The sequence below is a fragment of the Blennius ocellaris genome, assembly GCF_963422515.1.
Source record: "Blennius ocellaris genome assembly, chromosome: 16".
In the NCBI taxonomy this organism is placed as follows: domain Eukaryota; kingdom Metazoa; phylum Chordata; class Actinopteri; order Blenniiformes; family Blenniidae; genus Blennius; species Blennius ocellaris.
The window spans coordinates 26042201-26068693 of NC_137665.1; the positions used below are offsets into that span (position 1 = coordinate 26042201).

At 42.9% G+C, this 26493-nt stretch overlaps 1 protein-coding gene across 1 annotated transcript in view; it reads left to right on the forward strand.

The window, feature by feature from the left end:
• Window positions 1-26493, forward strand: part of LOC308141093 (junction plakoglobin-like) — a gene marked incomplete at its 5' end in the record, with an annotated part of 143730 nt that overhangs the window by 101560 nt on the left and 15677 nt on the right. Inside the window, 5 exons of the mRNA XM_080511096.1 lie at window positions 6112-6264; window positions 8360-8479; window positions 9242-9392; window positions 25549-25670; window positions 25785-25827. Of these exons, the coding sequence (XP_080367222.1) occupies window positions 6112-6264; window positions 8360-8479; window positions 9242-9392; window positions 25549-25670; window positions 25785-25827 (589 nt within the window). The remainder of the gene's footprint in view (window positions 1-6111; window positions 6265-8359; window positions 8480-9241; window positions 9393-25548; window positions 25671-25784; window positions 25828-26493) is intronic.

The following is a 26493-nucleotide window of genomic DNA, read 5'->3' on the forward strand; positions in this document are numbered from 1 at the left end:
TTTCTCTGATGAAAGATGTCACTCACAATGTCACAAGATAATGGCACGGGAGCAGAAGAGATCAAATGATGGAGTTCCCCAAGAAATTCATCTACAGCTGAAGTGGGCACATGGACTAAATGTTCTAACTTCAGCAAAGCAGCAGCAAATCTATGCTCAATGACCTTCTGCAAGTCTTCAGTATGAGAATGAGTGTTTGAAGGAATGGCAGTAACTGACTGCTCAACACACTCCTCACTGTTTGCTTCCAATTCACTCACATATGATATCCTAACTACTTCTGGTTTAAAATCAACCAATGTGTGATGGCAGTGTTTTCGGTTTTTGTGTGATTTAAAAGTACAATAAATGTTTGTCTTAAAGTCACATCCTAAAAACATACAAATGACTGTCTCGTTTCGTTTGAGATGTGCATTTATATGAGTAAAATAATCTTTCTCTGATGCTAAATCAGTACAACTACAAATGTGACAACTGAATATAGCTTCTTTTTTGTGAGGGACCCCTGTGGTGTGGATTTTGCTTTGGTGGACAATAAGGGCATTCCACGTCTTAAATGTGCATGGACAGTGCTGGTATGTACATGGATAGCGAGAACTACGTCCAAAGTGTGGATGCTTTAACTTGTAGTGATGTAAAAGCTGGGACCTACTTGATACAGTTTGTGTGCACCCCTTACAGCTCCACATTCCCTGGACCTAATCCTGCAACATACATCAAGATCATCATGAGTCATATCATTCATCCCCAAAATGCGAGTCAGAACAAAAAGTCTCACTGCACTACCAAAATTCTATACAAGATGGAAATATGCTATAATTTCCAAATAAATTCATAGGACTTTAACCCTCTGAGGACAAGCTGTTTGGGACCAGCGATATTTGGCACTTCAATATTTTCCATTATAATCAAATTTGAAAAATTACAATTAACATTTTATCAATATCTCACATTCTTTTAAATGAAGATGCAAATTTAGGGCTTAAATAAATGTGAGAGTACTTACCCATTACAGAGCCTTTTGAATGTATGATACGCAAATGGACAGTGAACCTGTGAAAGAAAACACTTGGCATCAGTCAGGTGTCTCAGTAAAAAGAAAAAACATGCGCGCGCGCGCGCGCGCACGCGCGCACACACACACACACGCACACACACACACACACACACACACACACACACACACACACACACACACACACACACACACACACACACACACACACACACACACACACACACACACACACGTCATAACTTCATGCACGTTCTTATTTCCCCCCCTCCCCCACCCGCCATAGTCACAGTCTGGTGCAGAGCGGCTAACGGCTGCTTTTCAGCGGCGGTGGGCTGTGGGCAGCAGCGGGCCCGGGAGCCGCTTTCTCAGCAGAGAAACACACTGACGCTTACTGTCTAAAGTCAAATAACTAGCCGGTGTTAGCTAAAGTTCCCCAACATGATATGCCAATAGACTATAAGTAGGCTACAAAAAGTTAACAGGCTTGTTATATTACGTTACTGTTTGAAAACCTGGCTGATGTCGACTATCGCCCAACTTACTCTAACAGGAACATATATAGCCTACATTTGAAGAACTTACTTTTTCAGATATTGGGTCACGACCTCTTGCTGCAAAGCATGGAGACTTTCCAACGGACTTCCAACGTTCCCTTCGCGCTCTTTCCTTCTGAGTGGTCTTCTTCTTGGTCTATTTTTGGCATCCAACTACGGATGATAAGCGCCATCTTCTGTTTCGGAGGGATAACGACACTGCAACATTTGAACGGCAGAGACTAAACTCGATTACAATGAGTTTGTTTTTTTAATTTGATTAATTTAAATCAACTTGCAAGAAACGAGTAATTTCAACATCCTTTAGGAACAACTTAAGTGTACTTGATTAAACCATGTTCACAAACAGAATATAAATGAATTGTGTTGCTTTTACTAACTTCACTTTTGTAAATTCAAAGACCCAATATTTCCTTTTTTTCAGTGCACTACTGGTTCCTGTTCCTCAGTGAGGAGTTTACCTCCACTAGTGGTTCCTGTTCCTCAGTGAGGAGTTTACCTCCACTACTGGTTCCTGTTCCTCAGTGAGGAGTTTACCTCCTCTACTGGTTCCTGTTCCTCAGTGAGTTTACCTCCACTACTGGTTCCTGTTCCTCAGTGAGTTTACCTCCACTACTGGTTCCTGTTCCTCAGTGAGGAGTTTACCTCCACTACTGGTTCCTGTTCCTCAGTGAGGAGTTTACCTCCACTACTGGTTCCTGTTCCTCAGTGAGTTTACCTCCACTACTGGTTCCTGTTCCTCAGTGAGGAGTTTACCTCCACTAGTGGTTCCTGTTCCTCAGTGAGGAGTTTACCTCCTCCACTGGTTCCTGTTCCTCAGTGAGGAGTTTACCTCCACTACTGGTTCCTGTTCCTCAGTGAGGAGTTTACCTCCACTACTGGTTCCTGTTCCTCAGTGAGGAGTTTACCTCCTCTACTGGTTCCTGTTCCTCAGTGAGTTTACCTCCACTACTGGTTCCTGTTCCTCAGTGAGTTTACCTCCACTACTGGTTCCTGTTCCTCAGTGAGGAGTTTACCTCCACTACTGGTTCCTGTTCCTCAGTGAGGAGTTTACCTCCACTAGTGGTTCCTGTTCCTCAGTGAGGAGTTTACCTCCTCTACTGGTTCCTGTTCCTCAGTGAGGAGTTTACCTCCACTACTGGTTCCTGTTCCTCAGTGAGTTTACCTCCACTACTGGTTCCTGTTCCTCAGTGAGGAGTTTACCTCCACTAGTGGTTCCTGTTCCTCAGTGAGGAGTTTACCTCCTCTACTGGTTCCTGTTCCTCAGTGAGTTTACCTCCACTACTGGTTCCTGTTCCTCAGTGAGGAGTTTACCTCCACTAGTGGTTCCTGTTCCTCAGTGAGTTTACCTCCTCTACTGGTTCCTGTTCCTCAGTGAGGAGTTTACCTCCTCTACTGGTTCCTGTTCCTCAGTGAGGAGTTTACCTCCACTACTGGTTCCTGTTCCTCAGTGAGGAGTTTACCTCCACTAGTGGTTCCTGTTCCTCAGTGAGGAGTTTACCTCCTCTACTGGTTCCTGTTCCTCAGTGAGGAGTTTACCTCCTCTACTGGTTCCTGTTCCTCAGTGAGGAGTTTACCTCCTCTACTGGTTCCTGTTCCTCAGTGAGGAGTTTACCTCCACTACTGGTTCCTGTTCCTCAGTGAGTTTACCTCCTCTACTGGTTCCTGTTCCTCAGTGAGGAGTTTACCTCCACTACTGGTTCCTGTTCCTCAGTGAGGAGTTTACCTCCTCTACTGGTTCCTGTTCCTCAGTGAGGAGTTTACCTCCACTACTGGTTCCTGTTCCTCAGTGAGGAGTTTACCTCCACTACTGGTTCCTGTTCCTCAGTGAGGAGTTTACCTCCACTACTGGTTCCTGTTCCTCAGTGAGGAGTTTACCTCCTCTACTGGTTCCTGTTCCTCAGTGAGGAGTTTACCTCCACTTGTGGGTCGAGTCTCAGTTCTGTAGGAATCTGACAGGAAGAACCTGTCGTCATACTGTAGAACACATTTTACAGTAATAGTCACATTTCCTACTTTGTGCTGCACATTGGCATGCAGTGTACAATGCCTTGACAATGACAGTAAGAGTACTACAGTACTATACTGTAAAGTTTACTGTAGTACAGTGTACAATACCTTGACAATGACAGTAAGAGGAGCCTACAGTACTATACTGTAAAGTTTACTGTAGTACAGTGTACAATACCTTGACAATGACAGTAAGAGGAGCCTACAGTACTATACTGTAAAGTTCACTGTAGTACAGTGTACAATACCTTGACAATGACAGTAAGAGGAGCCTACAGTACTATACTGTAAAGTTTACTGTAGTACAGTGTACAATACCTTGACAATGACAGCAAGAGGAGCCTACAGTACTATACTGTAAAGTTTACTGTAGTACAGTGTACAATAACTTGACAATGACAGTAAGAGGAGCCTACAGTACTATACTGTAAAGTTTACTGTAGTACAGTGTACAATAATTTGACAATGACAGTAAGAGTACTACAGTACTATACTGTAAAGTTTACTGTAGTACAGTGTACAGTACCTTGACAGTTACAGTAAGAGTACTACAGTACTACACTGTAAAGTTTACTGTAGTGCAGCTGAATACTCACCGGTTCTCATTGTGGAAAGTTCTCATGATTGAGGCCACGTTGATCTTCTAAGGTTTGGTTTATCATTCTTGCTGCCTCAATCATTGTCATGTCATGATTGATGACATGATCAACAACCGTTGCTCTAATCTCATTGAGACTCTTTGCTGCTGCCGTCTTGGTCCTTGTCCTCGACCCCGTCCCCCACATGTCTCAAACTGGGTCCTTGTCCTCGACCCCGTCCCCCCACATGTCTCAACGGGGCCCATGGACACCTCTCAAACTGGGTCCTTGTCCTCGACCCCGTCCCCCCACATGTCTCAACGGGGCCCATGGACACCTCTCAAACTGGGTCCTTGTCCTCGACCCCGTCCCCCCACATGTCTCAACGGGGCCCATGGACACCTCTCAAACTGGGTCCTTGTCCTCGACCCCGTCCCCCCACATGTCTCAACGGGGCCCATGGACACCTCTCAAACTGGGTCCTTGTCCTCGACCCCGTCCCCCCACATGTCTCAACGGGGCCCATGGACACCTCTCAAACTGGGTCCTTGTCCTCGACCCCGTCCCCCCACATGTCTCAACGGCGCCCATGGACACCTCTCAAACTGGGTCCTTGTCCTCGACCCCGTCCCCCCACATGTCTCAACGGGGCCCATGGACACCTCTCAAACTGGGTCCTTGTCCTCGACCCCGTCCCCCCACATGTCTCAACGGGGCCCATGGACACCTCTCAAACTGGGTGCTTGTCCTCTGCCATTCCTTTGACCACGTCTTCCTCCTCTTCCTCCTCTTCTTCCTCTTCCTCCTCTTCCTCTTCTTCCTCCTCTTCCTCTTCTTCGTCCTCTTCCTCTTCTTCCTCTTCTTCCTCTTCTTCCTCCTCTTCCTCCTCTTCCTCCTCCTACTTGACCTCCATGGTGCCCCCCTGCCTGCTCCATGTTGTATCACTATATATGTTGTTGTGGATGTCACTTCCTTACTGTCATACGACAAGGTCAGATCAATCATCAGTAAGGACTTGGTGTCACAGGTCGTGTCAATCATTGTTATCATCCTGAAAACTTCATGATTTGAACATGCTCATCCTCAGTTTCCAAGACTCTGCTTTAACATGCAACAGTTACTTGTCATTTTGAGTAGTTGTATCAATTGATAGTTAGAATATTGTAATGAAATGAATAGACAGTAAATAGAAATGTAATGTGTGAATGGCATTTGAAATTGTACTGTGATGTTAAGTTGTGTCATTTTGAACCGGTGATTATAGTTCAATGGACAAATGATCTTTGGTTTAAGTGCATTGTATCCAAGAAATTGAAAAAAAGTGCATTTTGATCATTGGTTGTGAGTTTTGTATCTAGAGTTGCGAAAAAAGACATCAAGGTTCTGAAACTAGTCTCAAAGTGATTGACAAAGACTGCAACATAAACAGGGTGTGACACCGCTCAGTGTTTTTCTGAGTTTGATATGAAAATGGTTCTTAGAGGGGGCAGAGCTTTGTCTTGGGGAGACTTAGATGGAGTAGTGACAGAGGTCTGACCCGCCCCACCTTGCGTTTGGGGGAGAGTTTGGGTGCATGGTGGTCTGGATGCCCTGTTTGACCCAGATCCTGTTGGGTGATGGTTTCCTTGGCAGCATTTGTCTCGGCTCAAATTTCATCATTCGGTTCAACCTGTGGTTTTCTCAGCACATGCATCATCATCACAGAGCTGATCTCTCATGGACATCGTGAAGCTGGAAACTTTCCCGGTCGTCTCCACAAAAACTAAAAGCAGTCAGTTTTTTTCCTCTCACCACGGTTTCCTTTGATATGCACCATCAGACTCTACTCGGTAAACACGATGCAGCAGGCAGGGTGGAGACTCTGCATGCAGAAGTATTTTTTTAACCTGACCCACATAGAGCCTGGAACATCCTCCTGCAAGCCCCTCTTTGATCTCTGCTCTCTCCCCAGGCTACCGTGGGTCTCATCCGGAACCTAGCGCTCTGCCTGGCCAATCAGGCGCCGCTCAGGGAGGCAGGTGCTATCCCACGATTGGTCAACCTGCTGCTGAAGGCTCATCAGGACACGCAAAGACACGCCTCGGCTGCACAGCAGACGTACCAGGTACCACACACACTCCTCAACATGAACCGATCACTTCCTGCAAACTTCAACGTTCACATCTACCTCGACACCTCCTGTGCAGTGCAGGGAACAATGTAAGGCCAATACTTTTAATAGTACGTTGTATTATTGTATATTGTAGTTTTTAAGTGAGGCTGAACCACTTTTCTCTCTGACTTTCTGATTGGCTCAACATGAGTGGTGAAATGCGTTCTTGAATCACATATCTAATTCACCAGCAGCAACACAAGCGGTCAGATTTGAGGTCAACTCAGAACAGAGGGAGTTCCTTTCACCTGGTTACCAGAGCTGAAGCTTCACCCCCGCCAGGTGGGATTCAAGAGTAAACCATGAACAGATTCAATGTGCTGTTGAGTTACACAAGCCAATGGTGACAACTTGGGAGAAGACAATCTGAATAGGAAGAGAAACTACTCCATCATTCAAAGTTAAGCCGCCATTACAAAGTGTGTTGAAGACACAAAGAAGAGCTTCACCTCTGCAGTCTAAACATAAAACTTTTGTAGCATTTTGAGTGTTCGTTTACACAACAATGGGGTTCAGGCTCTCTGAAAACACGTTTTGAAAACACTCCAACTCTGTCTTTGTGGAAACAGTGGAAACGCTGCTATTGAGTATGTGCTCCACCGTCAGAGTAAATAGTTGTGCTGCACATGCTCGGTAGATACACAATAAGGACAGTGTCTTCATCCATGTTCTCCTGGGATTTGGTAGCTTTATTTTGACAGTCACTGTAATAACAATCCAACTTGGTGGTCTGTCTACTGGAATGTCCGTGTTGTCCCAGTGTTCATGTTTAGGTCACACGTGTCAAACTCAAGGCCCGTAGCCAAATGTGACCCGCCACGTTATTTTATGTGGCCTGCCAGGGCTTGCCGTATTAGTTCCAATAGACGCGCAGTGCACGAGGGCAAGCCTTGGGGTGCGTCTATTGGGAACATGTGAGCGCATTTTCAAACATTCTATAAAATACGGTAATTACATGTGCCTTCGTTGACACTGAAGTAGTTCTGCACTTGTACATATGCAGATTATGATGTTCCCTGCACCGACCCATGTTCCACCTGATGGCAAGGAACTTTTGCACACACTGCAAAATACACATTTTCAAGTAGTGAGGTTTGTTACTTTTTTTTTGTCTTTTTTTTTAAGCTTTATTTGTCATGGTACCGGGGAGTACAACAAAAATTGGGAGCTCGCCACATCTTTTTTTATAATTAGCATTATAAAAAATAGATGTAAATTTGTAGTTCTGCTACAATCTGGCACATTTCGAATTTGTGCACAATTTCTATCTGGTCAGGCCACAGCTGATGAAAGTGACAACAGCAGTCAACCCAATGATTAAAACCAATTGAAACTGCAAAATCCATTATGTTTCTACTTGAGCAGTGAAAATACGAACTGCTTCTAGTGAAATACATTTTCATTCCAAAATCACACTCAGTATCTCGTGTGGAGCACATTTTAGGCCCAAACTGATAAAAGTAAATAAAAGTCAATCCACTGACTAAAAGGTGTCGAAACATCTTGAAACGACTAAATCCATCATGTTTTTGCTGGAACAGTGAAAGTACGCGTTACTTCTGCAGCATGTGTGTGTGGCTTCATTACATTTCGTGGACCAACAATAATGACATCGCTTTCAGAGTTTCTGCCATTGCCATGTAAACGGACATTGTTTTCAGAATGTCGTCCTGTAAATGTGAAAGTTTTCTGAAACGAAAACGCAATAACTATGTTTTGGTTTGAAACGTGGTGTGAAGGAGGCCAAACTCTCTGTCCAGAAGCACTGAAGCCTTGAAGCTGCAGAGATGTCGACTGAACCTGAGAATCCAGGCTCAGTGTTCGGATGTTGTTAGATAAATATGCTCTTCCCCATTATACCATTCATTCATACCATTCGTCTTATATATTCTTTTTGTTTTTGTTTTTTTCAAGTTGGCACGCAAGGCGCTGTAACCTGGTGACAATAGTCAGTTGGTTGGTTGAACCCAATCCAGCATCCATCACAGGGTTAACACAGTTTAATGTGTCTTCCTGTCTTTCACGGCCTCCTTCTCTCTGTCATCAGGATGGCGTTCGCATGGAGGAAATAGTGGAGGGCTGCACAGGAGCTCTTCACATTCTGGCTAGAGACCCCATCAACCGAGGAGAGATCGCCAGCATGCAGACCATACCACTGTTTGTGCAGGTACGTTCACCTGAGGGGCCGACGACACGCCCTCACTTTCCCAGAAGGCTCTGCTCCACATGGTGTCTGTGGTTTTGACAGTCACACTAAATCATCATAGTCGCACTAAATCATCAAAATTATAGAGCATCTTCCTCCTCTAACATCAGAATATAGAGCATCTTCCTCCTCTAACATCAGAATATAGAGCATCTTCCTCCTCTAACATCAGATTATAGAGCACCTCCCTGCTCTAACATCATATTATAGAGCATCTTCCTCCTCTAACATCAGATTATAGAGCATCTCCCTGCTCTAACAACACACTATAGAGCATCTTCCTCCTCTAACATCCAGATTATAGAGCATCTTCCTCCTCTAACATCCAGATTATAGAGCACCTCCCTGCTCTAACATCATATTATAGAGCATATTCCTCATCTAATATCAGATTATAGAGCATCTTCCTCCCCCAACATCATATTATAGAGCATCTTCCTCCTCTAACATCAAATTATAGAGCATCTTCCTCCTCTAACATCAGATTATAGAGCATCTTCCTCCTCTAACATCAGATTATAGAGCATCTTCATCCCTCCAATTGATGTAGCAGCTCTGGATTAAATAGTGCATGTTACATGGTATGTTTTAGTGTTTGTTAGCAGCGTTTGGGTGAAAATGCAAAACATACAGGCATAAACACTGTTTTGCTCTTGAGAACGAGTGGTAAAATAAGCACTGAGTGAGAGAAGTTGAAGTGTTTCCGGTTCTGTGTGTACTCAGCTGCTGTACTCGTACGTGGAGAACGTGAAGCGAGTATCTGCGGGCGTCCTGTGCGAGCTGGCCCTGGACAAACAGTCTGCGGAGCTCATCGACGCAGAGGGAGCGTCTGCACCACTCATGGAGCTGCTGCACTCTAACAACGAGGGAATCGGTGAGTGACACTTGAAGCTTTCACAGTGCTCAGAATGAAAACCAACCACTCAGAGTTCAGAGGCTGGAGCAGATAAAGGTGTAAAGACAGGCTCGCATACGTGTTAGCTTAACTGTGGACACCAAAACAACACTTTCATCCTCACGTCCTGAGAGCCAAACTGGGACTCAACACTTCACTGCACCACTGTTTCTGGACTGTGGGAGGAAACCAGAGGTCTCGAACCTTAGATCAGATATAATGGCAACGCTAACCACTGTACCACATGAACTAGAATTAGCACTAGTATTCAAGGCTTTTTGAGGGGGGAAATGTTTATTTAGAATATTTTGAATATCGAGGCACAAAAAAAACCAACAACAAAGAAGCAAACAAACAAGTTTTACTCCTCAAAAGATTAATAAACAATAATAATAATATAAAAATAAATCAAGAAAAAGGTAACAAGATGAATATTTGAAAAAGAGTGAGAAGAAGTAAAATGTATTTACTCCCACCCTTTGTCCTAAAGTAAATAGCATAATCAACTTTGTTCCATCTCTTACATACATACATGTATAGATACATACATGCCAACACACACACACACACACACACACACACACACACACACACACACACACACACACACACACACACACACACACACACACACACACACACACACACACACACACACACACACACACAGACACAAAGGTCATGCTCAGATAAACAGAGCAAGTCTTCATCGAACTGAGAACCTTCTTCCTTCTGCTTATTTTTTTACAGAATATCAGGACACATTACTTCCTGTTACATTAGTCCATGTATAGGTTGTTAGGAGCTAGGAGTCTAGTTCAGGGCAGTGACCATGACGACCACTAGGGGAGCGTGGCGGTACACAGAGGGAAAGCACAATGACTCGATGTGACCACCAGGTGGGCGTAAAGAGAGATTGTGATGACCCACGCAGCCACTAGAGGCGTTTGACTCGCTCTTTCTGGGGACGCAGCGGTTGCTCGGCGACCAGATAAACAAGGCATCTGTCACGCGCATGCGCGGGGGTGCTCGGAGCAAGCGGTCTCACCGGGGCCGAATCTTTACTGTAACGCCGGAGTTTAACAGGATGTTGAGACATTCAGGCAAATTCCGCTGACGATACGGATGTATCACGGCGGCACAAGTTAGCGGTTCGGATGCTAATTGTGGCTATGTGGAGAGCTTATCTCGATCAGTTAACACACGCGGCGGGGGGATGTGTGCAGGGCGCACTCACACGAGGGGTTACTGAAAGAGAGAGAGGAGGAAAGTTCTAGTGAGGCTTGGTTCTGAGACTCGGTTCTCCACACAGAGATCCAGTGGGCTGGAGGCTCGATTGGAACTCCTGTTCGGAGGTGGAAAACCAGAGTCCTGAACTTGCGATGGTGCGCGTGAATGCAACGTTCACACACGGAGACAACAGATACTTATCAGCGGCACGTGAAACACAGTTGCAGGTTAGCTTCAGCCTGATCTAGCAGCGCTACCAAGACAAAAGCTCTCTTACGGTTCCGTTGCGCTGTGTGGTACAGCACCATCCGTGGGCCAGGCTTCCATAGGGCCTTGCTCCAAGGATCCACAAAAAAAGAAAAAGGAAAGAGAAAAATAATAGTCCAAACAGTGTGTTCTGCTCGCCAGCGGGCTGAACCTTGGTTCGGTACATGTGGTCCACTTTGTGCTCTCTTGGTCTTCCCAGTGCTTGAAAGAAAGCATGTATTCCGGGTCCAACACCCCAAACCTCAGCACAGTGCTGCAAAAAAGGAGCGACTAGTGAACAGTATAGAGTATGTAGTGATTTGCTATTATTATTTATTTATTATGCAATGTTTCTTGAGACTTTACTCCGTGCATGTTTAATATGTGGTTTCCAGGTAATTTTTATTAGCTGGAAACCACTACAACTTTTATTTTCACCTGTGCCTTCATTTTACAATTGCCAAATAACATTGTTTAATGATAATCTGTTGCTGTAGGTATTTCCACCTGCAATTGTACTATGTTGTCTCCTGAGTGAAAAATATTAGTATCATCAGCAAATAGTACAAAATGCAGTAGCTTAGAAACCTTATACATATCATTAATATATAAAATATATATAATACCCAATACCTAAATATATATATATATATATATAAAGCCCAATACTGACCCCTGGGGATGCCACAAACAATCTCCAGACATGATGTGGAACATTCACCCAACTTTACAAACTGCTGTCTCCCACTTAAATAGCGTTTGATCTGGTATTATTTCCATTTTATTTATTATCTGAGTCTGAACAATCTTCTATTTCGAAAAATCATTGACTTCTCTCCGTTGCATCCATCTATGACTTGGCTTGTGTCGGTCATGTGTCACATTAGCGCTGATATCAAACCCTCAAGCAGCAAAATGGTATTTAAAAAAAGCAGATGTCTTTGAAAAGCTTCTTTGCGAAGGGGAAAAGGGCCAGTGAGGAGACAGAGGAATAATGTACAAGTAAGTAGAAAGACATACATATTACATATTATTGTACTTAGAAAATACTACAGTTTTTGTGTTGGTCCTATTATTTTATTTTGTTGTATTTGTTACTCAAAAATGATGGGCCAAGTCCTCTCCCGTGCAATATATTTATTTTTCTTGCAGAACTGTAAAAACAGAAAAACACTGGTCAAACGGAGCACACTCTGTGTGATCCAAATTCTGCCACATCACGTACTGACTTCTTCTAGTTTTACAATCACCAGAACACAATAAATGGGTACAGTCAAACACAAACACTAATAATTCCTTGTAGAATCATAACGTTATCATATTTGCATCCATCCATATGTATGACAGTTCTTAACCAACAAAAATACAATACATTCTACTATATAAACAAAATACCTTAATGAACTCAAAATACTCTCTTGTAGTGTTTTTAAATCTATTCAATAAAAAATCTATGAAATAAACAAAGAATTTTTACCCTTGCACTGATCATAAAAGAAAAGTATAGTGCATAATGAACCTTAAGTACCAATGCAAAATACAGTTTCATCACAGCTTAATATTGTCTAAGTCTGTTTCCTTCGAATCCGCACAGACAGGGAGGGACAATCTTTCTTCCCGAGAAGAGAGAAAAGGATACACAGTGAGTTATAAACCTACAAACTTTGAGAATGGATTAACACAGGAGTTTATTACAAAAGATAGAAAATACTGGCCTCACAGGAAATTTCCATTTTTTCTCAAACAAGGTACCACGAATGGAATCATGTTCAGAACAGCTTACCAGTCAGGAGCAGAGAGGAAGAGAGAATGCGAGCATGTGCGGAGCCTTTTTCTACTTCAAAAAAACCCGCTTCCCCCTCCCTGCTCGGGTGTCACTGGGAGGGGAGGAGCGAGCTGAGAGACACACACATTTGACAATTGAGGTATCATATGACAAGCCAGAACAGTCTAGCTTCAGGCACTTTTAACAATATGGATAAATAACTTCCTGTATACTGTTCTAACTCAGTTAGTTCAGAAGTTCATTAATGTGATCGCTACAGAATACAGGTCCGCCATCTTGGATTCACAACATAGTGACTTTTAAGCCCCGTTTCCACCGCACAAAAACGGAAGTTGCAGTTGCAGCAGAGGATGTAAACAACAACAACAACAACAACAACAGAGGATTCATAAGGTCCAGAGACCACAGTTGAAACATCACATATCTACTGAGCTCTTAAGCCCCGCCTACTTTTTAACCTACTTTCTGCAGTAGAAACGGGCACCGAGTTTTCACGTTCATTAACTCGTTCACTGAGTCATTTTTGCTACAGCCTCCTTGTAGCTGGGCCGCTAAGCACAGCAGCTTCCGGCTCTTGACATTCACATGGCAGTTTCAGCACACTCGAGTCAGCTTGTCGGTGTCGTTCAGCACGAATGACCGACTCACTTCCCCTCAATCGTTCAGCTCACATGCCCGAGTCAGCTCGCTCCAATCGTTCAGCTCACATGACCGAGTCAGCTCGCTCCAATCGTTCAGCTCACATGACCGACTCTCCTCCCTTCAATCGTTCAGCTCACATGCCCGAGTCAGCTCGCTCCAATCGTTCAGCTCACATGACCGAGTCAGCTCGCTCCAATCGTTCAGCTCACATGACCGACTCCCCTCCCTTCAATCGTTCAGCTCACATGACCGACTCCCCTCCCTTCAATCGTTCAGCTCACATGACCGACTCACCTCCCTTCAATCGTTCAGCTCACATGACCGACTCACCTCCCTTCAATCGTTCAGCTCACATGACCGACTCCCCTCCCTTCAGTCGTTCAGCGCACATGACCGACTCCCCTCGAAACTCGAAAGAGTCGTTCACTGAATCGGTCAGTAGCACTTCCGCTGTGTCGTTCACCTCATGAGCGGTGAGCGGTGAGCCCTCCCCCCCTCCCTCACCTGAAAATCTCAGAGCGACCGCGGAGAAAAAAATAATACATTGTTTGTTTCACAAAGCTAGTAGAGATAAATACATGAATAATACATGGCTAAATACACAATAAACAATGTTAAAATACCACTGTAGCGTGTATTGTGTTACATTTAATGTTGTCCCCTATAATTAGTTCTGCCCTATGAACATAACATTATTTATCCATACTAATAAAAAAAAAGAAAATCAGAATGTTGGAAGAAAAAAAACTATAAAATCATATGTATACATTAATATATACTGTATATCTTCCATTCTGGATGCCAGGTATTTATTTAGTTTAATCATTTATCTAATTTATTTTCTGATTCAACTAAACCTCAAAAACAACACACATAATCTAGAATAAGGAGACCAGGACCACTAAAAACTAATGTGTACTTATTGTTTATTTTCCTCAGAAGTGTTTCAGCATTTTACTATGAATACATGATTCTCCCCCTGGTTCATGTCACAGTTCAGCCTCCAGGTCCTGGAGCGGGTGGAAATAGTGCGCATGTTCAACTGAATCAAATGACTCAGACAACTGGTTCATTTGGATGAACGACTCAAAAACCCGTGAGTCCGTTCGAGGAGTCGGGTTTCTCATCACTAGTGTGATCCCAATTCTGCCGCATCATGTACTACAACAGTCAGCCACCGATGTGCATCGCGCGCCCTCTGCTGGTGTAATTTATATTACCCTCCATTAACGGATTAGATCTAGAAATTATACTCATCAACATAAAGTGACTTTAGGAATAAAATAAAATGTATCCGCCGACCTTAAAGACCGGTCCGGGAAAATATTGTCTGACATTAAACCATTCCATGGAGCAAAAAAGAAAAAAAAAGATTGGGGACCGCCAGTATATAGCATTTTATTAGTTATATTACTTCAGTTATTGCCAGTGTTGTTGATCTATTTGATCCAAATCCATACTGATTATCTGCAAGTATGTTGTTTTTCAAAGAATGAGTCCAATCTGTTGTTAAAGAGTTTTTCCAGTATTTTTGAAAATTGTGATAATAATGAGACCGGTCTATAGTGAGTGAAATGATGCTTGTTCCCAGTTTTATATAGAGGTATGACCTTGGCTATTTTCACTTTATTTGGAAATGAACTCATTTGAAAAGAAACATTACATATGTATGTTAATGGTTGATGGTTAATGGAGATTCCCTCAATTACCCTATCATTACAATCTGTAGATTTTTTTATTCTTGCTTTTAATGACAATATCTAATATGTCCTGTTCTGTCACAGCTTCAAGAAACAAAGAACAAGGATTTCTTTCTGGTAGACCCTCTCCATATTTCCCAGTATCAGGGATTTGTTTTGCTTGTTTAGACTTAGACTTAGACTTAGACTTAGACTTTCTTTATTGTCATTACAGTACATCACACAGTGAGGAAACTGGCAACGAGATGTCGTTGCTTAGCAACCGGTAAAAAAAGGCATTCAAAAAACGTATTTAAATATATTTTAAAAAGTAGTGCAAACAGACAAACATTTAAAATAACGTGCATATGAACGTTAAATAAAAGAGCAGGATGAGAAATGAAATAGATTCAGTTGAATAATTGCACAGTGTGATTTTGCACAGTATGATGTTATTGTGTTATTTGGGGTCAACATTTACGAAGAATTCATTAGATCTGTTATCTACGTCATCCATGTTATCATTGTCCACATTCTTATCAATAAAATACTTAGGTAAACTATTGTGCGTATTGCTGTTTCTTATAATATTATTCATTATCTTCCATGTTCCTTCAATGTTATTTTCATAATCCTCTAATATCCTTTTATAATAATCTTTCTTACCCATAAAATTAGTTAACTTTTTTTTGTTCTATCTCTATAGTTCTCTGTCTAATGAAATCTCTGTAAAGTATATTCTTTTTACATGCATTTTATAATCCTGTTGTTATCCATGGATTACTATTATATGCTACTTTTTGATGTATTTCTTAATTGAATAGTGTTTATCATATAATAAGTTTAATGTTTTTTTAATAATTCATTATGTATATTGTCAACATTTTTATTATATATTGCATCCTAATTCTGTTCCAACAGTCCATTTCTGAGTGTGTTTATGGATTCCTCTGTCTTTACTCGTCTGTATTCATTTTTTGTCTATTTTTTCGCCAAGGTTTGTATTATTAATGATGATCACTAATGTTGTTAATCAATAATCCACTATTTGCCTTATTGTCAATGTCATTTGTTGTCAATGAGAGTACCAGAAATAGATGTAATCCTACTGCGTGAGATTCTCGAAGAAAGCTCATACTGTACATTATATCAATAACCTCATTTGTAGGTTTATGGTTATTGGCATTTAAAAGGTCAATGTTCCAATCTGCACATATAAACACTGTTTTGCTACCTATATTTGAAAACATACTTTCCATCCATTCACTGAAAGGTCCAATGCCAGAATCTGGTGTTTTATATGTAATGCACAATGATATTGTTTGTATTTTTCTTGCTTAATTCTTCAATTGACAAGCATTCAAGAACATTATCCACAGCGGTTGTCATTCCCTCTATAAACTTGACATCTAATGTTTCATCAATATATATAGCCACTTCTCCACCACCTTTGTTTTATCTGTTTTTATATATGAATTCATAACGCTCCATTTCAAAGTGTAGTCCTCTTCCAATATGCATCCATGTTTCTGATATTGCATTGATTTTGAAAGGTTGTGAAAAGGTATTCAGATAGTCTTTAATTTTTATTAAATTTGCATATAAGTTTCTCCTGCTAAAATGAATAATTGATAATTTAGCCATATATTTAACATCCTGCTCTTGTTGCTCCTCTGTATAGTAGCAGCAATTATGAATGCGCTTCTCCTTCTCAGCATTCTGTATTCGCAGTTGCATTACTTCCCCGACCAGATCCATGATGCTCTTCTGCTGTTTCCTAACAGAAAGTTCCTCCATGATGAAGTTGAGAGACTGTTTTATCTCCTCCACTCTTCCATCGACGGGGCTTCCCTCTGGGTCCTATTGCTGTCTTTACCACTGACACCCGCATCCAGGCTACAAGTGAGCCACACTGGGTTGTTAGAACTCGTCTTGGTAGAGATGTCAAAAAGTTCCCACGCTGTCAAACACTTGCTGCAGAGCGACAGCAACACGCTGTATGATGCGAGGTTGGCAGATCTTGGATCCGTACCACTGATGATCAAAGTGACTGATCATCCTGATCCTGGTTTCGGATCAAAAGAGACAGTTTAAGGTACAATTTCCAACAGCAGGGAACACAAATATGCCCTGGAAATAGTTTAAAAAGACACCATGGGCGTCCTCACATAAAGACATGCTATGCTGAGGGCTGAGACATAAGCTGACGGAACTCAATACCAATGACCTCTTGATAGGAAGCAGTTTGTCACGTTGAGCTAGTAGTGCTCTGCAGAACTTTTTCTTAACCAGTCTTTGTCTGGAAATGATGAATAAGTAAATGAAAACTATATTTTATTTATTTATTTTTTGAACCATACATTTTGTGAGGTGAAGATGGCTACTCAGCTAACCAAGGGGCTAGTGCCCAGTTCCTATGATGCCCTTGGTTCTTATGATGTCCTCGGTTCTTAAGGTGCCCCCGGTTGTTAAGGTGCCCCTGGTTCTTATGACACCCACATCTCCCCTACACAGAAATACAGTTCACAAATGATTGAGGTTCAAATGTACTTAAAATAACTCTGTTGGTTTTATGAACTACAAAACAAATAATCTTTTAAACCTGATTGTGAATGAAGCCTCTGTGACTGGAGAAGGAACCGACCAATGAATCCTGACAGCCACCTACAGGAGGTCAGGAGAAGTTCAACTCAAGCTTTGAAACATTTGGCTGCTGGAGCAGGAAGAACCACAATTGAAAGCTTTCACTTAATAAATGGCAGCGTTAGAAAGTAAAATTGTTACATAATCATGGTACTGTCGTCAGTATTTGACCATGTTGAACATGTAGAGATAGTGAGATCAGATACGGATACGTGTTAGTCTGTTTCCAAAAGAAGGGAAAATGTAAATAAATACAGATTTCATTGACTTACAAATCCTATCAGATCCGGTCACTGTGCTGCAGAATGGAGAGAACCAGGAGACACTTTCCACTGCAAAAAGACTTTTATATAGGTGGCAGGCAAACAGATGGCAGCATAGAACAATGTGCTCCCGACCACATGAGCTAAAACAACCCACAACAACCCGATTAAGATTTTTTTTTTAGGGTTAAAACTTAGCTTAACATTGTGGGCTTCTAATATGCCTAAAGGTAGGACCCGAAAAGCAAGTCAGTTGGAGCTTTGTGAGGAAAACGGAGTTAACAGGAGCCCCCCTGCCAGCAGTGTAATGGAGGACAACCACATGCAGACATGCATCTTTAATTTGGCTCATTATCTGGTCATTCTGATTTTCACTGTGTTGCTTCTCCAATTCTTAAAAAAAATGTTTCAAGTTGAGTGAAAGTCAATTTTTTAGCCTTCTTGATCGCCGTACTAAGAGATATACATTTTCCTCTTATGACAGCTTTTAAGGTGTCCCATAGTATATTTAGATTTACTTCTCCATTGTCATTTAGTTCAAGGAAGGATTTAATTTCTGCTTTTATTTGCTGCAGTATCGTTTCATCATTAAGTAAGCTTGTGTTTAGTCTCCAGATTGTTTTCTTCGGTCTATTGTCCAAGTGCAGTACAAGATAGACTGGTGAGTGATCTGAGATATCCCTGTTTCCAATCTCACAGTTCTGAATCCTATGTCTGTCATTCTTAAGGATAAAAAAGAAATCTATTCTTGAGTACACGGAGTGTGGAGCAGAAAAGAAAGTATAATCTTTATCTGTGGGGTGCAGGTCTCTCCAAATGTCTAATAGGCCGATCTCATCTAGTCCTTTCCTCAATATTTTGTTCTGTGGAGCAGAAATTCTCTTTTTATTTGACATGTCTTGTTTATCTATCACTGTATTGAAATCTCCTGCACAGATCAGTACACCCATTGATTCTGAAACAAGTAGTTCCAGAACTTTTTTCAGGAGTTTTGGCTCACTCTTCGGAGGGAGGTAAACAGAGATAAGAGTAACCAATTCATTTTCTATTCTACCTTGAACCAGAATATATCTACCTCCGTTATCTCTGATCTCCTTTATTAATTCAAAGTTAATAGAGTTGTGTAATAATATTGCAACTCCTCTTTTGTGACCTCCCTTATAAGAGCTGTAAAATGAGTTTTTGTATCCAAATGCTGTTAGTTTTTCTAAAAGTATTATTTTATTCTTTTCCCTCCTCAACTTTGCAAATACTTTACTCCTTTTAACGGGGTTATTTAAACCATGTACATTCCATGTTACTGCTTTAATATTGTTGTACCTCACAATGACATTTTGATCCACTTATGCTGACAACACAATGCAAACAACAAATAAAACATTGAACTGGCACAACATGAACATGTGCAACACTCACCAACTGAAAAAGTCCCGTAATGGTCAAAAACACAGTGAAAAAAAATAAAAAGAAAGAAAAAAGAGGTGACTTCCACTTGTGGGGTCTTCTTCACAACCCTTAATGAGCCCTGATGGAAGGAGGGCTTCAGGGGGAAACCTCTCCTCCGTTCAGGGAGAGGGCCCTCGTTGAACAGTATCGCTCTGTCTTTACTGTTCCCCGTGTGGGTTTATGGCAAGGAAACAGCCCCGACCATCTCGGGTAAAATGAAAATGATATAGCCTGTGTTCATGTAGTATAAGGAAGGCTTTACAGTCAGATATTAGTTTATAATTGGAGGTCTTCTTACCGATTCTCCCCCTTCATGTGATGGACAAAACACAATCTCCTCCTCGACCCGTCAGTGTCCTACTCCGGTATTTAAAGTTCAGCGTTCAGCATTGAACCGGACTTATTGGTAGTTACTCCTGCTCCCGGCGTCTGAAGGCCTGGAGCTTCTCCTTGTAGGCCTGGTTCGGAGCGCCGCTCCGCTGCTTCCCCGGTGCCTTGCTCACCTGCCATGAATACCGCTGAGCCTGCTCCGGTAGCGAGACCGGTTGTTTGAGAACTTTAACTGGGAGCCCTCTCCGGGCCATGTCTCCGGTTGCCTCCTCCGCCGACCCGTACAGCACTGCACCCTCCGGATAGTGAACCCTCAGCTTGGCCGGGAACAGCGTTTGGAACCGGAGCTTCCTCTCTTTCAGCACCGCTTTTGCTTCCGCGTTGTCCCGTCACTTCTTCTGAATATCGGGTGCGTAGTCGTGGTCGAGGTTCACCCTTTTCCCGAGGTGTTGGAATCCCTTTTTCTGCCAGGCCCGCTTCAATATTTCTTCCTTCATTCTGTAACTTGCCATTTTGATCACGACGGACCGTGGCGTGGCGTCTTCAGGCGGCTTCGGCATCAGGGCGCGGTGCGCCCGCTCCACCAGGAGCTCCTGAGAATCCGGGAGCTCCAGCTTTTCACGCAACAGTTGTTCCACGAGACCATTGAATCAGCGTTCTCCACGGCGCCCTCTTTAACTCCGTAGATTCTGACATTGTCCCGTCTGGCGCGGCTCTCCAATTCGGTCACTTTAGCGGCCAGGTGCAGCTGGAGTTTCAGCAGCTCGGCCACCGTCTCCTCTGCCGTTTGAATTCGGGTTTCTGCGGCGTCGATTCTTTCTTCAGCCTCACATACTCTCGCGTTGGTTTTGTTTATTTCTTCCCTAATTTCTTTCAGTTGCTGACTGTTATCACTCCTGAAGTCCCTGAGTTCTTTTAGGATGAGGCTGAGGCTCGCGTTGTCAGGCTGTTCATCGTGGATCAGAAACCAAATCTCAAACATTTTTAAAGAAGAACAGGAGAAAAAATACACATTTTTAAGGCAGTCTTACTATGAAGTAGGCCCTAAAGCAACAAAATTATTAGCCAAGAAAATACGGGAAAAACAGATCTCACAGTCAATTTACTAAATATTTGACCCTCGTACAGGACAAACACATAGTGATCTAGATCAAATTGATAAGGTATTCCAGACTTACTACAAAACATTGTACTCACAACCAAAACAAAATAACAAGGAGCAAATTAAAACTTTTTAAAATTCATTGGACTTGCCATCAATTGGAGAACATCAAAATAAATACCTAATGTCCAAGATCACAGAACAGGAACTCGTGAACGTACTGAAAAAAACAAAAAATAGCAAGACCCCTGGAACTGATGGCCTACCGTCTGAGTGGTATAAAACTTTTAGAGAAGAATTGATTCCAGTCCTCCAAAAATCGTTTAATTATACAAAGGAGAAAATGTCAACCCCTCCCTCGTGGAATGGATGGCCGTCACGCGCATGCGCATGCGCTCGGAGCAAGAGGTCTCACTGGGACAGAATCATTACTGTAGCGCCGGAGTTTAACTGGAGGTTGAGACATGCAGTCAAACTCCGGCGGCGATACAGATGTATCACGGCGGCATAAGTTAGCGGTTCGGATGCTAAATGTGGCTGTGTGGAGAGCTTATCTCCATCAGTTAACACGCACGGCGGTGGCATACACGGTTAATGAAGGAGAGAGGGAGAGAGAGAGAGAGAGAGAGAGAGAGAGAGAGAGAGAGAGAGAGAGGGAGAAAGTTCTGGCGGGGCTCGGTTCCATGGCTCGGTTCTCCACCGGTAAAACTAGAGTCCTGAGGCTGCGATGATGCATGTGAACGCGCTCACGCATGTACACGTACACAACAGATGTTTATTAGCGACACGTGAAACACACCAAAGCCTAATCTAGCAGCACTGCCCAGACAAAAGCTCTCTTACGGTTCCGTTGTGCTGTGTGGTCCCGTGCTGGACCCGTCTGTAAGGCCTGGTTCCTCTGCAGGGAGGCCTCAGGTTTGCAGCTGGGCTTGCGTGAACGGCCCGATCTTGCTGCAGGTCTGGAGCATGTTGCAACTGGGGGGGGGGGGGGGGACTTCACATCTGGCTCCCAGGATCCACAAAAAGAAAAAGGGAAAAGAGAAAAAGGATAGTCAAACAGTGTGTTCTGCTCACCAGCGGGCAGAACCGTGGTTTGATTCTTGTGGGCCACTGTGTGCTCTCTTGACCCGGAGCTCCCTGCTTGGACACCGAGATGAGAAGGTTAGAGCTGGTTTGATCAAGTTGCATTTCGGACACCCGCTGTGTCCAGGTCGGGTTCGACCTCTGATGAGGCTTTTCCCCCTGGGGCTTGTGGCCCTCAGGTGGCTGTCCTCCCCCCTGCTGTTCTATTGTCTCCTCATTGTTCCTCAAGCCTGTTGTCTTGGGGGAGAACATGTACTCACAGTGCCCAACATATCTATCTATCTATCTATCTATCTATCTATCTATCTATCTATCTATCTATCTATCTATCTATCTATCTATCTATCTATCTATCTATCTATCTATCTATCTATCATCTATCTATCTATCTATCTATCTATCTATCTATCTATCTACCTACGAGGGATGAGCTGCATGCTCGTTTCAGACGAGTATTCAGTATGGATAAAGAATTTTTGACAAGTATGAGCATGATACCAGTAAAACTCGTCAATATTCGCGCTCTTGCTGAAGGAAAATCCTCATTTGGTAACTGACTGTCTATTTGCTCTGTGATTGGCCGGTCACACACAGCGCCGCCCCTCCTTACAGACACATCTCTGCAGTCAGAGCTGTGCCCTACTCTAACACACACACACAGAGTGACTGAACTCTCTGTGCCTGCTGTCTGAGCTCACGTTACTTTCTTCGGTACACTTAGATTTTCTTCAGCTCACCTCTATTTCAGTTTGTATGATATTTAAAGTTACTTGGTGAACTTGTTTCGTAATGTACGCGGTGCATTTGACAAGACAGAGTTGAAAACACATCGTGTCTCGTGGGTCACTGCCTCCACTCTGGTCAGGTTTTTATTTTTTTAACCGTCTGCTTGCTCTTAGTTTGGCTGGTGATGGAAAGTCAGTTGGAAAACTTACTGGTCTTAAGTACTGCTTGTACTGAACGTGATGCTTTTGAGAAGAATACAATGAACAAGGCTATTATTTCCCTGTTTACCACCACTGGATGTTTACATGAATCACCAGGTTCACACACATCATACATACACACATATAGCTGAACACACAAAGCAGCCTATATTAATATGTTTATGTATATTGCTGTTCATAAAATAAATCTAATATTATAAATATTACAAATTAAGCTTTATATACTGTATATAGTATATAGTTTTTTATATATAAGACATTGAATCTAAATTCTGAGGTTGTCTGTAAATAGTTTTCAAATAAACAATAAACAAAGCAACTTCTGATCAATCCATATCAATTTCAGACTTAAAATAATGTACCGGTTAAAGCCCACCAAGCTTCACCTGAATCATGTCCACTTCCACTTTAGGCCCCGCCCACTCAGAGTACAGCTACGGATACAGATCATTTACACCTCGTTTCCACCACACATAAAGTAGAGGAATGGACCGGTATAGTCCGTTCAGGTTCGCGTTTCCACCGCAGAAATTTGTGATTTTCCGGAAACAACCACTCCAAAGGTGGTCGCTTTTCCACTCCCCTCCATCAGGGTACCAGGACCATGGAACGGGTCTGAGTTTGAGGAGTTGTCTGGTGATTGATCAGTGATTTACTACACGCCCTCAATATTTTAATATGTCGGCTGGACGAATCCTCTGTTGTCAGAGTGGTCAGCTTTGCACTGGTTGTTTTTGTTTTTTTAACTTCTTTTCTTTGCTCAACTTTCGTGTTGGTCGTGAAAGAACAGATGTGAAGCAGGGGGAGACTGGGGCTCGGGACTTTGCATCACGTCGGGGCTTTCTGTTTTCAGCATCGCGTCAGTGGACCGCACCGGGGGGTGCGCCGCGTGCTGCGCCACGTGCAGTGTCTGTTTTTGCTTCACGTCTGTGGTTTCTGTTCAAACGCGATGCAGAGGCAGTCAGTGTTCTGTTCAACCGCTGCATTGCCGCTGCAGCACCGCTGCAATACGGGGACGGACCGCGGGCGCGATGCAACGAGATGCTCGGAGCAGCCTCCATGTTCCGGCGCGGAGCTGCAGGAGCACGATCAGCACCAGAGTGGCTGTGGCTGCACCTGCGTTTGAGGCTCCCGTGTCCCGGAGCAGCGCACCGGCGCGGCTCTGTGCCGCAGCCAACCGGCGTGCTCGGGTGTGAGGCAAGTCGCCGGAGCGTTCACTCTCTCAGAACCAACATGGAAGTTGCGGCTGCAGCTCTGCGGCTGCAAAAAAAAACAGTTAACTAAACAACAAGTGCAAAGTGGAGGATGTAAACAACAACAGAAGATTCATAAGGTCTAGATCTGCCGCCAGGCTGAGACGACTGTTGTAACGTCACATAGCTGTGGAGCTCTAAAGCCCCGCCTACTTTTTAAGCTCCTTTCTGCGGTGGAAACGGGTTCCGGATTTGGCTCCACTCACGCTTTGCCGTACCGCTCCGTAATGCTTCGTTCCGTCCCCGCACTTTTGTGTGGTGAAACGGGGCTTTAGATGGTTGAACAGCTACAGATAGTGGTGTATTCGCTCATCCCTACAACCTTCCTACCTACTTACCAACCAGCAAGGTGTTTGAGAGCCAGAATATTATGACCACCTGCCTAAAATGGTGTAGGTCAAGATGCTATAGTAGCCCTGACTCGTCGAAAGATGGACTCTACTCAGACCCTGAAGGCGTGCTGTGGTTTCTGTCTCCAACATATGTGCCGTAGTGGGTTACACCACTGAGTTTCATCTCTCCTCAGATACACACATGGACTTGGTGAAGTTTGCTCTGTGTTGTTTTACTATTTTTCAAACGTTTTGTTTTTTTTTGTTTTTTTTAAGTTCTGGAGATATGTCAAATTTCCACTCGGTCCACACCGAGATGGTCTTGGCCAGTCAAATGTTTGGACATAAGAATAACTCACCATTTTTAAGTAAAACCTAAATAACTTGACATTTCCCTACTTTTGTGTGCCTCCTGGTGTCATTTACAGAGAAATATCCTCAATTTTAAACCAATATTTTTTTTCTTTTGTTGCAGCTGAAAATGTACCAAATGGCTTGAAATTAACTTAACAATCAACAATTACTGCAGTGCAATAAGCTACATGGTGCAATAATGTCATATCTGTGCAAAGTGTCATTGCTGTATTTTCTTTTTTTGCTCGTTGTCTTAATCTATGATTTAAACCCTCAATACCTTGTAAAGTGCAGCTCCATGGAGTCCAGACAAAATGGTCTTGTCTTGTCTTTCACCTGGTATCTAAACATGCCAACAGATCTGAAATCCTTTCCGTACATGCGAGAAGCCATACTATGATGTTTGGCTTTGATGCTATATTGCCAGCAGTGAGTTGACGTGAGCTTATGTGAGTTAACTGGAGTTAAGTAGCTTTATCTGTAACCACACCCAGACATGGCAACCATCTGCTGAGCAGTTCTAAGTTTCGTTTATTTGACATCCACGAATTTCTCCCGGTTATTGTGTTCCAGAGTGGTGCAATAACAGTAAGTTGGTGTGGCTGTGCTCACAGTCACTGTAGTGCTAGCATGTTTACACTTTGCAAGTTATTTTAAGTGTTTAGACGGGACTGGACCCTCTGGTGAGCCAGTTTTAGCCTGCTGGCTTCATTTTTGAAGTTTTGAAGTTAAATAGTTCCACCTGCATTGATGAAAAGTTTTCACTTTCTGTAAAAACCCTGTTTCGTCTCTCCTGCAGCCACATATGCAGCCGCTGTGCTGTTCAGGATTTCAGAGGACAAGAGTTCGGACTACAGGAAGCGAGTCTCGGTGGAGCTCACGCATTCACTATTCAAGCACGACCCTGCAGCCTGGGAAATGGTGAGGAGCTTTTATTTGGGTTGCTGTGGCACCCAATCAGAAAAACTCATGAACACATCTTTGTCAGTTGGATCAGATAAATCTGCATGCATGCAACTCTTCATTTCTCCACAGGCTCACTCTGCCATTCCCCTGGAGCCCACATACCTTGCCGATGGTGAGTCCTAAATAATAAAACCTGAATGGACATCAGTTAGTTGGAAGTCAAATGTTGAGTCACACAGGACAGCATGTCTTAACATGGCTTAACAACACGTGTCTGTTGGAAAATAACTGAGGGACAAAAAGGCTGCAAATGTGGAGAAAAGAGATGTCATGCAAGAAGGTGGAATAGAGGATGAAAATTAACTAACATATTTTCAGTCATCTTGCAATTGTCCATATTTATTGTACAGTGCCTGTGTCGTACTAAAGGCATATTTATAGCTGTTGAGTTATATTGTGTTGTCAGTCATCATTAAAGTATACTGAACAAAAATATAAATGCAACTCTTTTGTTCTTGCTCCCATTTTTCACAAGCTGAACTCAAAGATCTAAAACATTTTCTATGAACACAAAAGACCTATTTCTCTCAAATATTGTTCACAAATCTGTTTAAATCTGTGTTAGTGAGCACTTCTCCTTTGTCAAGATAATCCAGTCCACCTCACAGTTGTGGCAAATCAAGATGCTATTAAGACAGCATGAATATTGCTCAAGGGTGCCTTAAGGTGGCCACAATAAAAGACACTCTGAAATGTGCAGTTTGATCACACGGCACAATGCCACAGATGTCACAAATTGTAAGGGAGCGTTCAATTCACCTGCTGACTGCAGGAATGT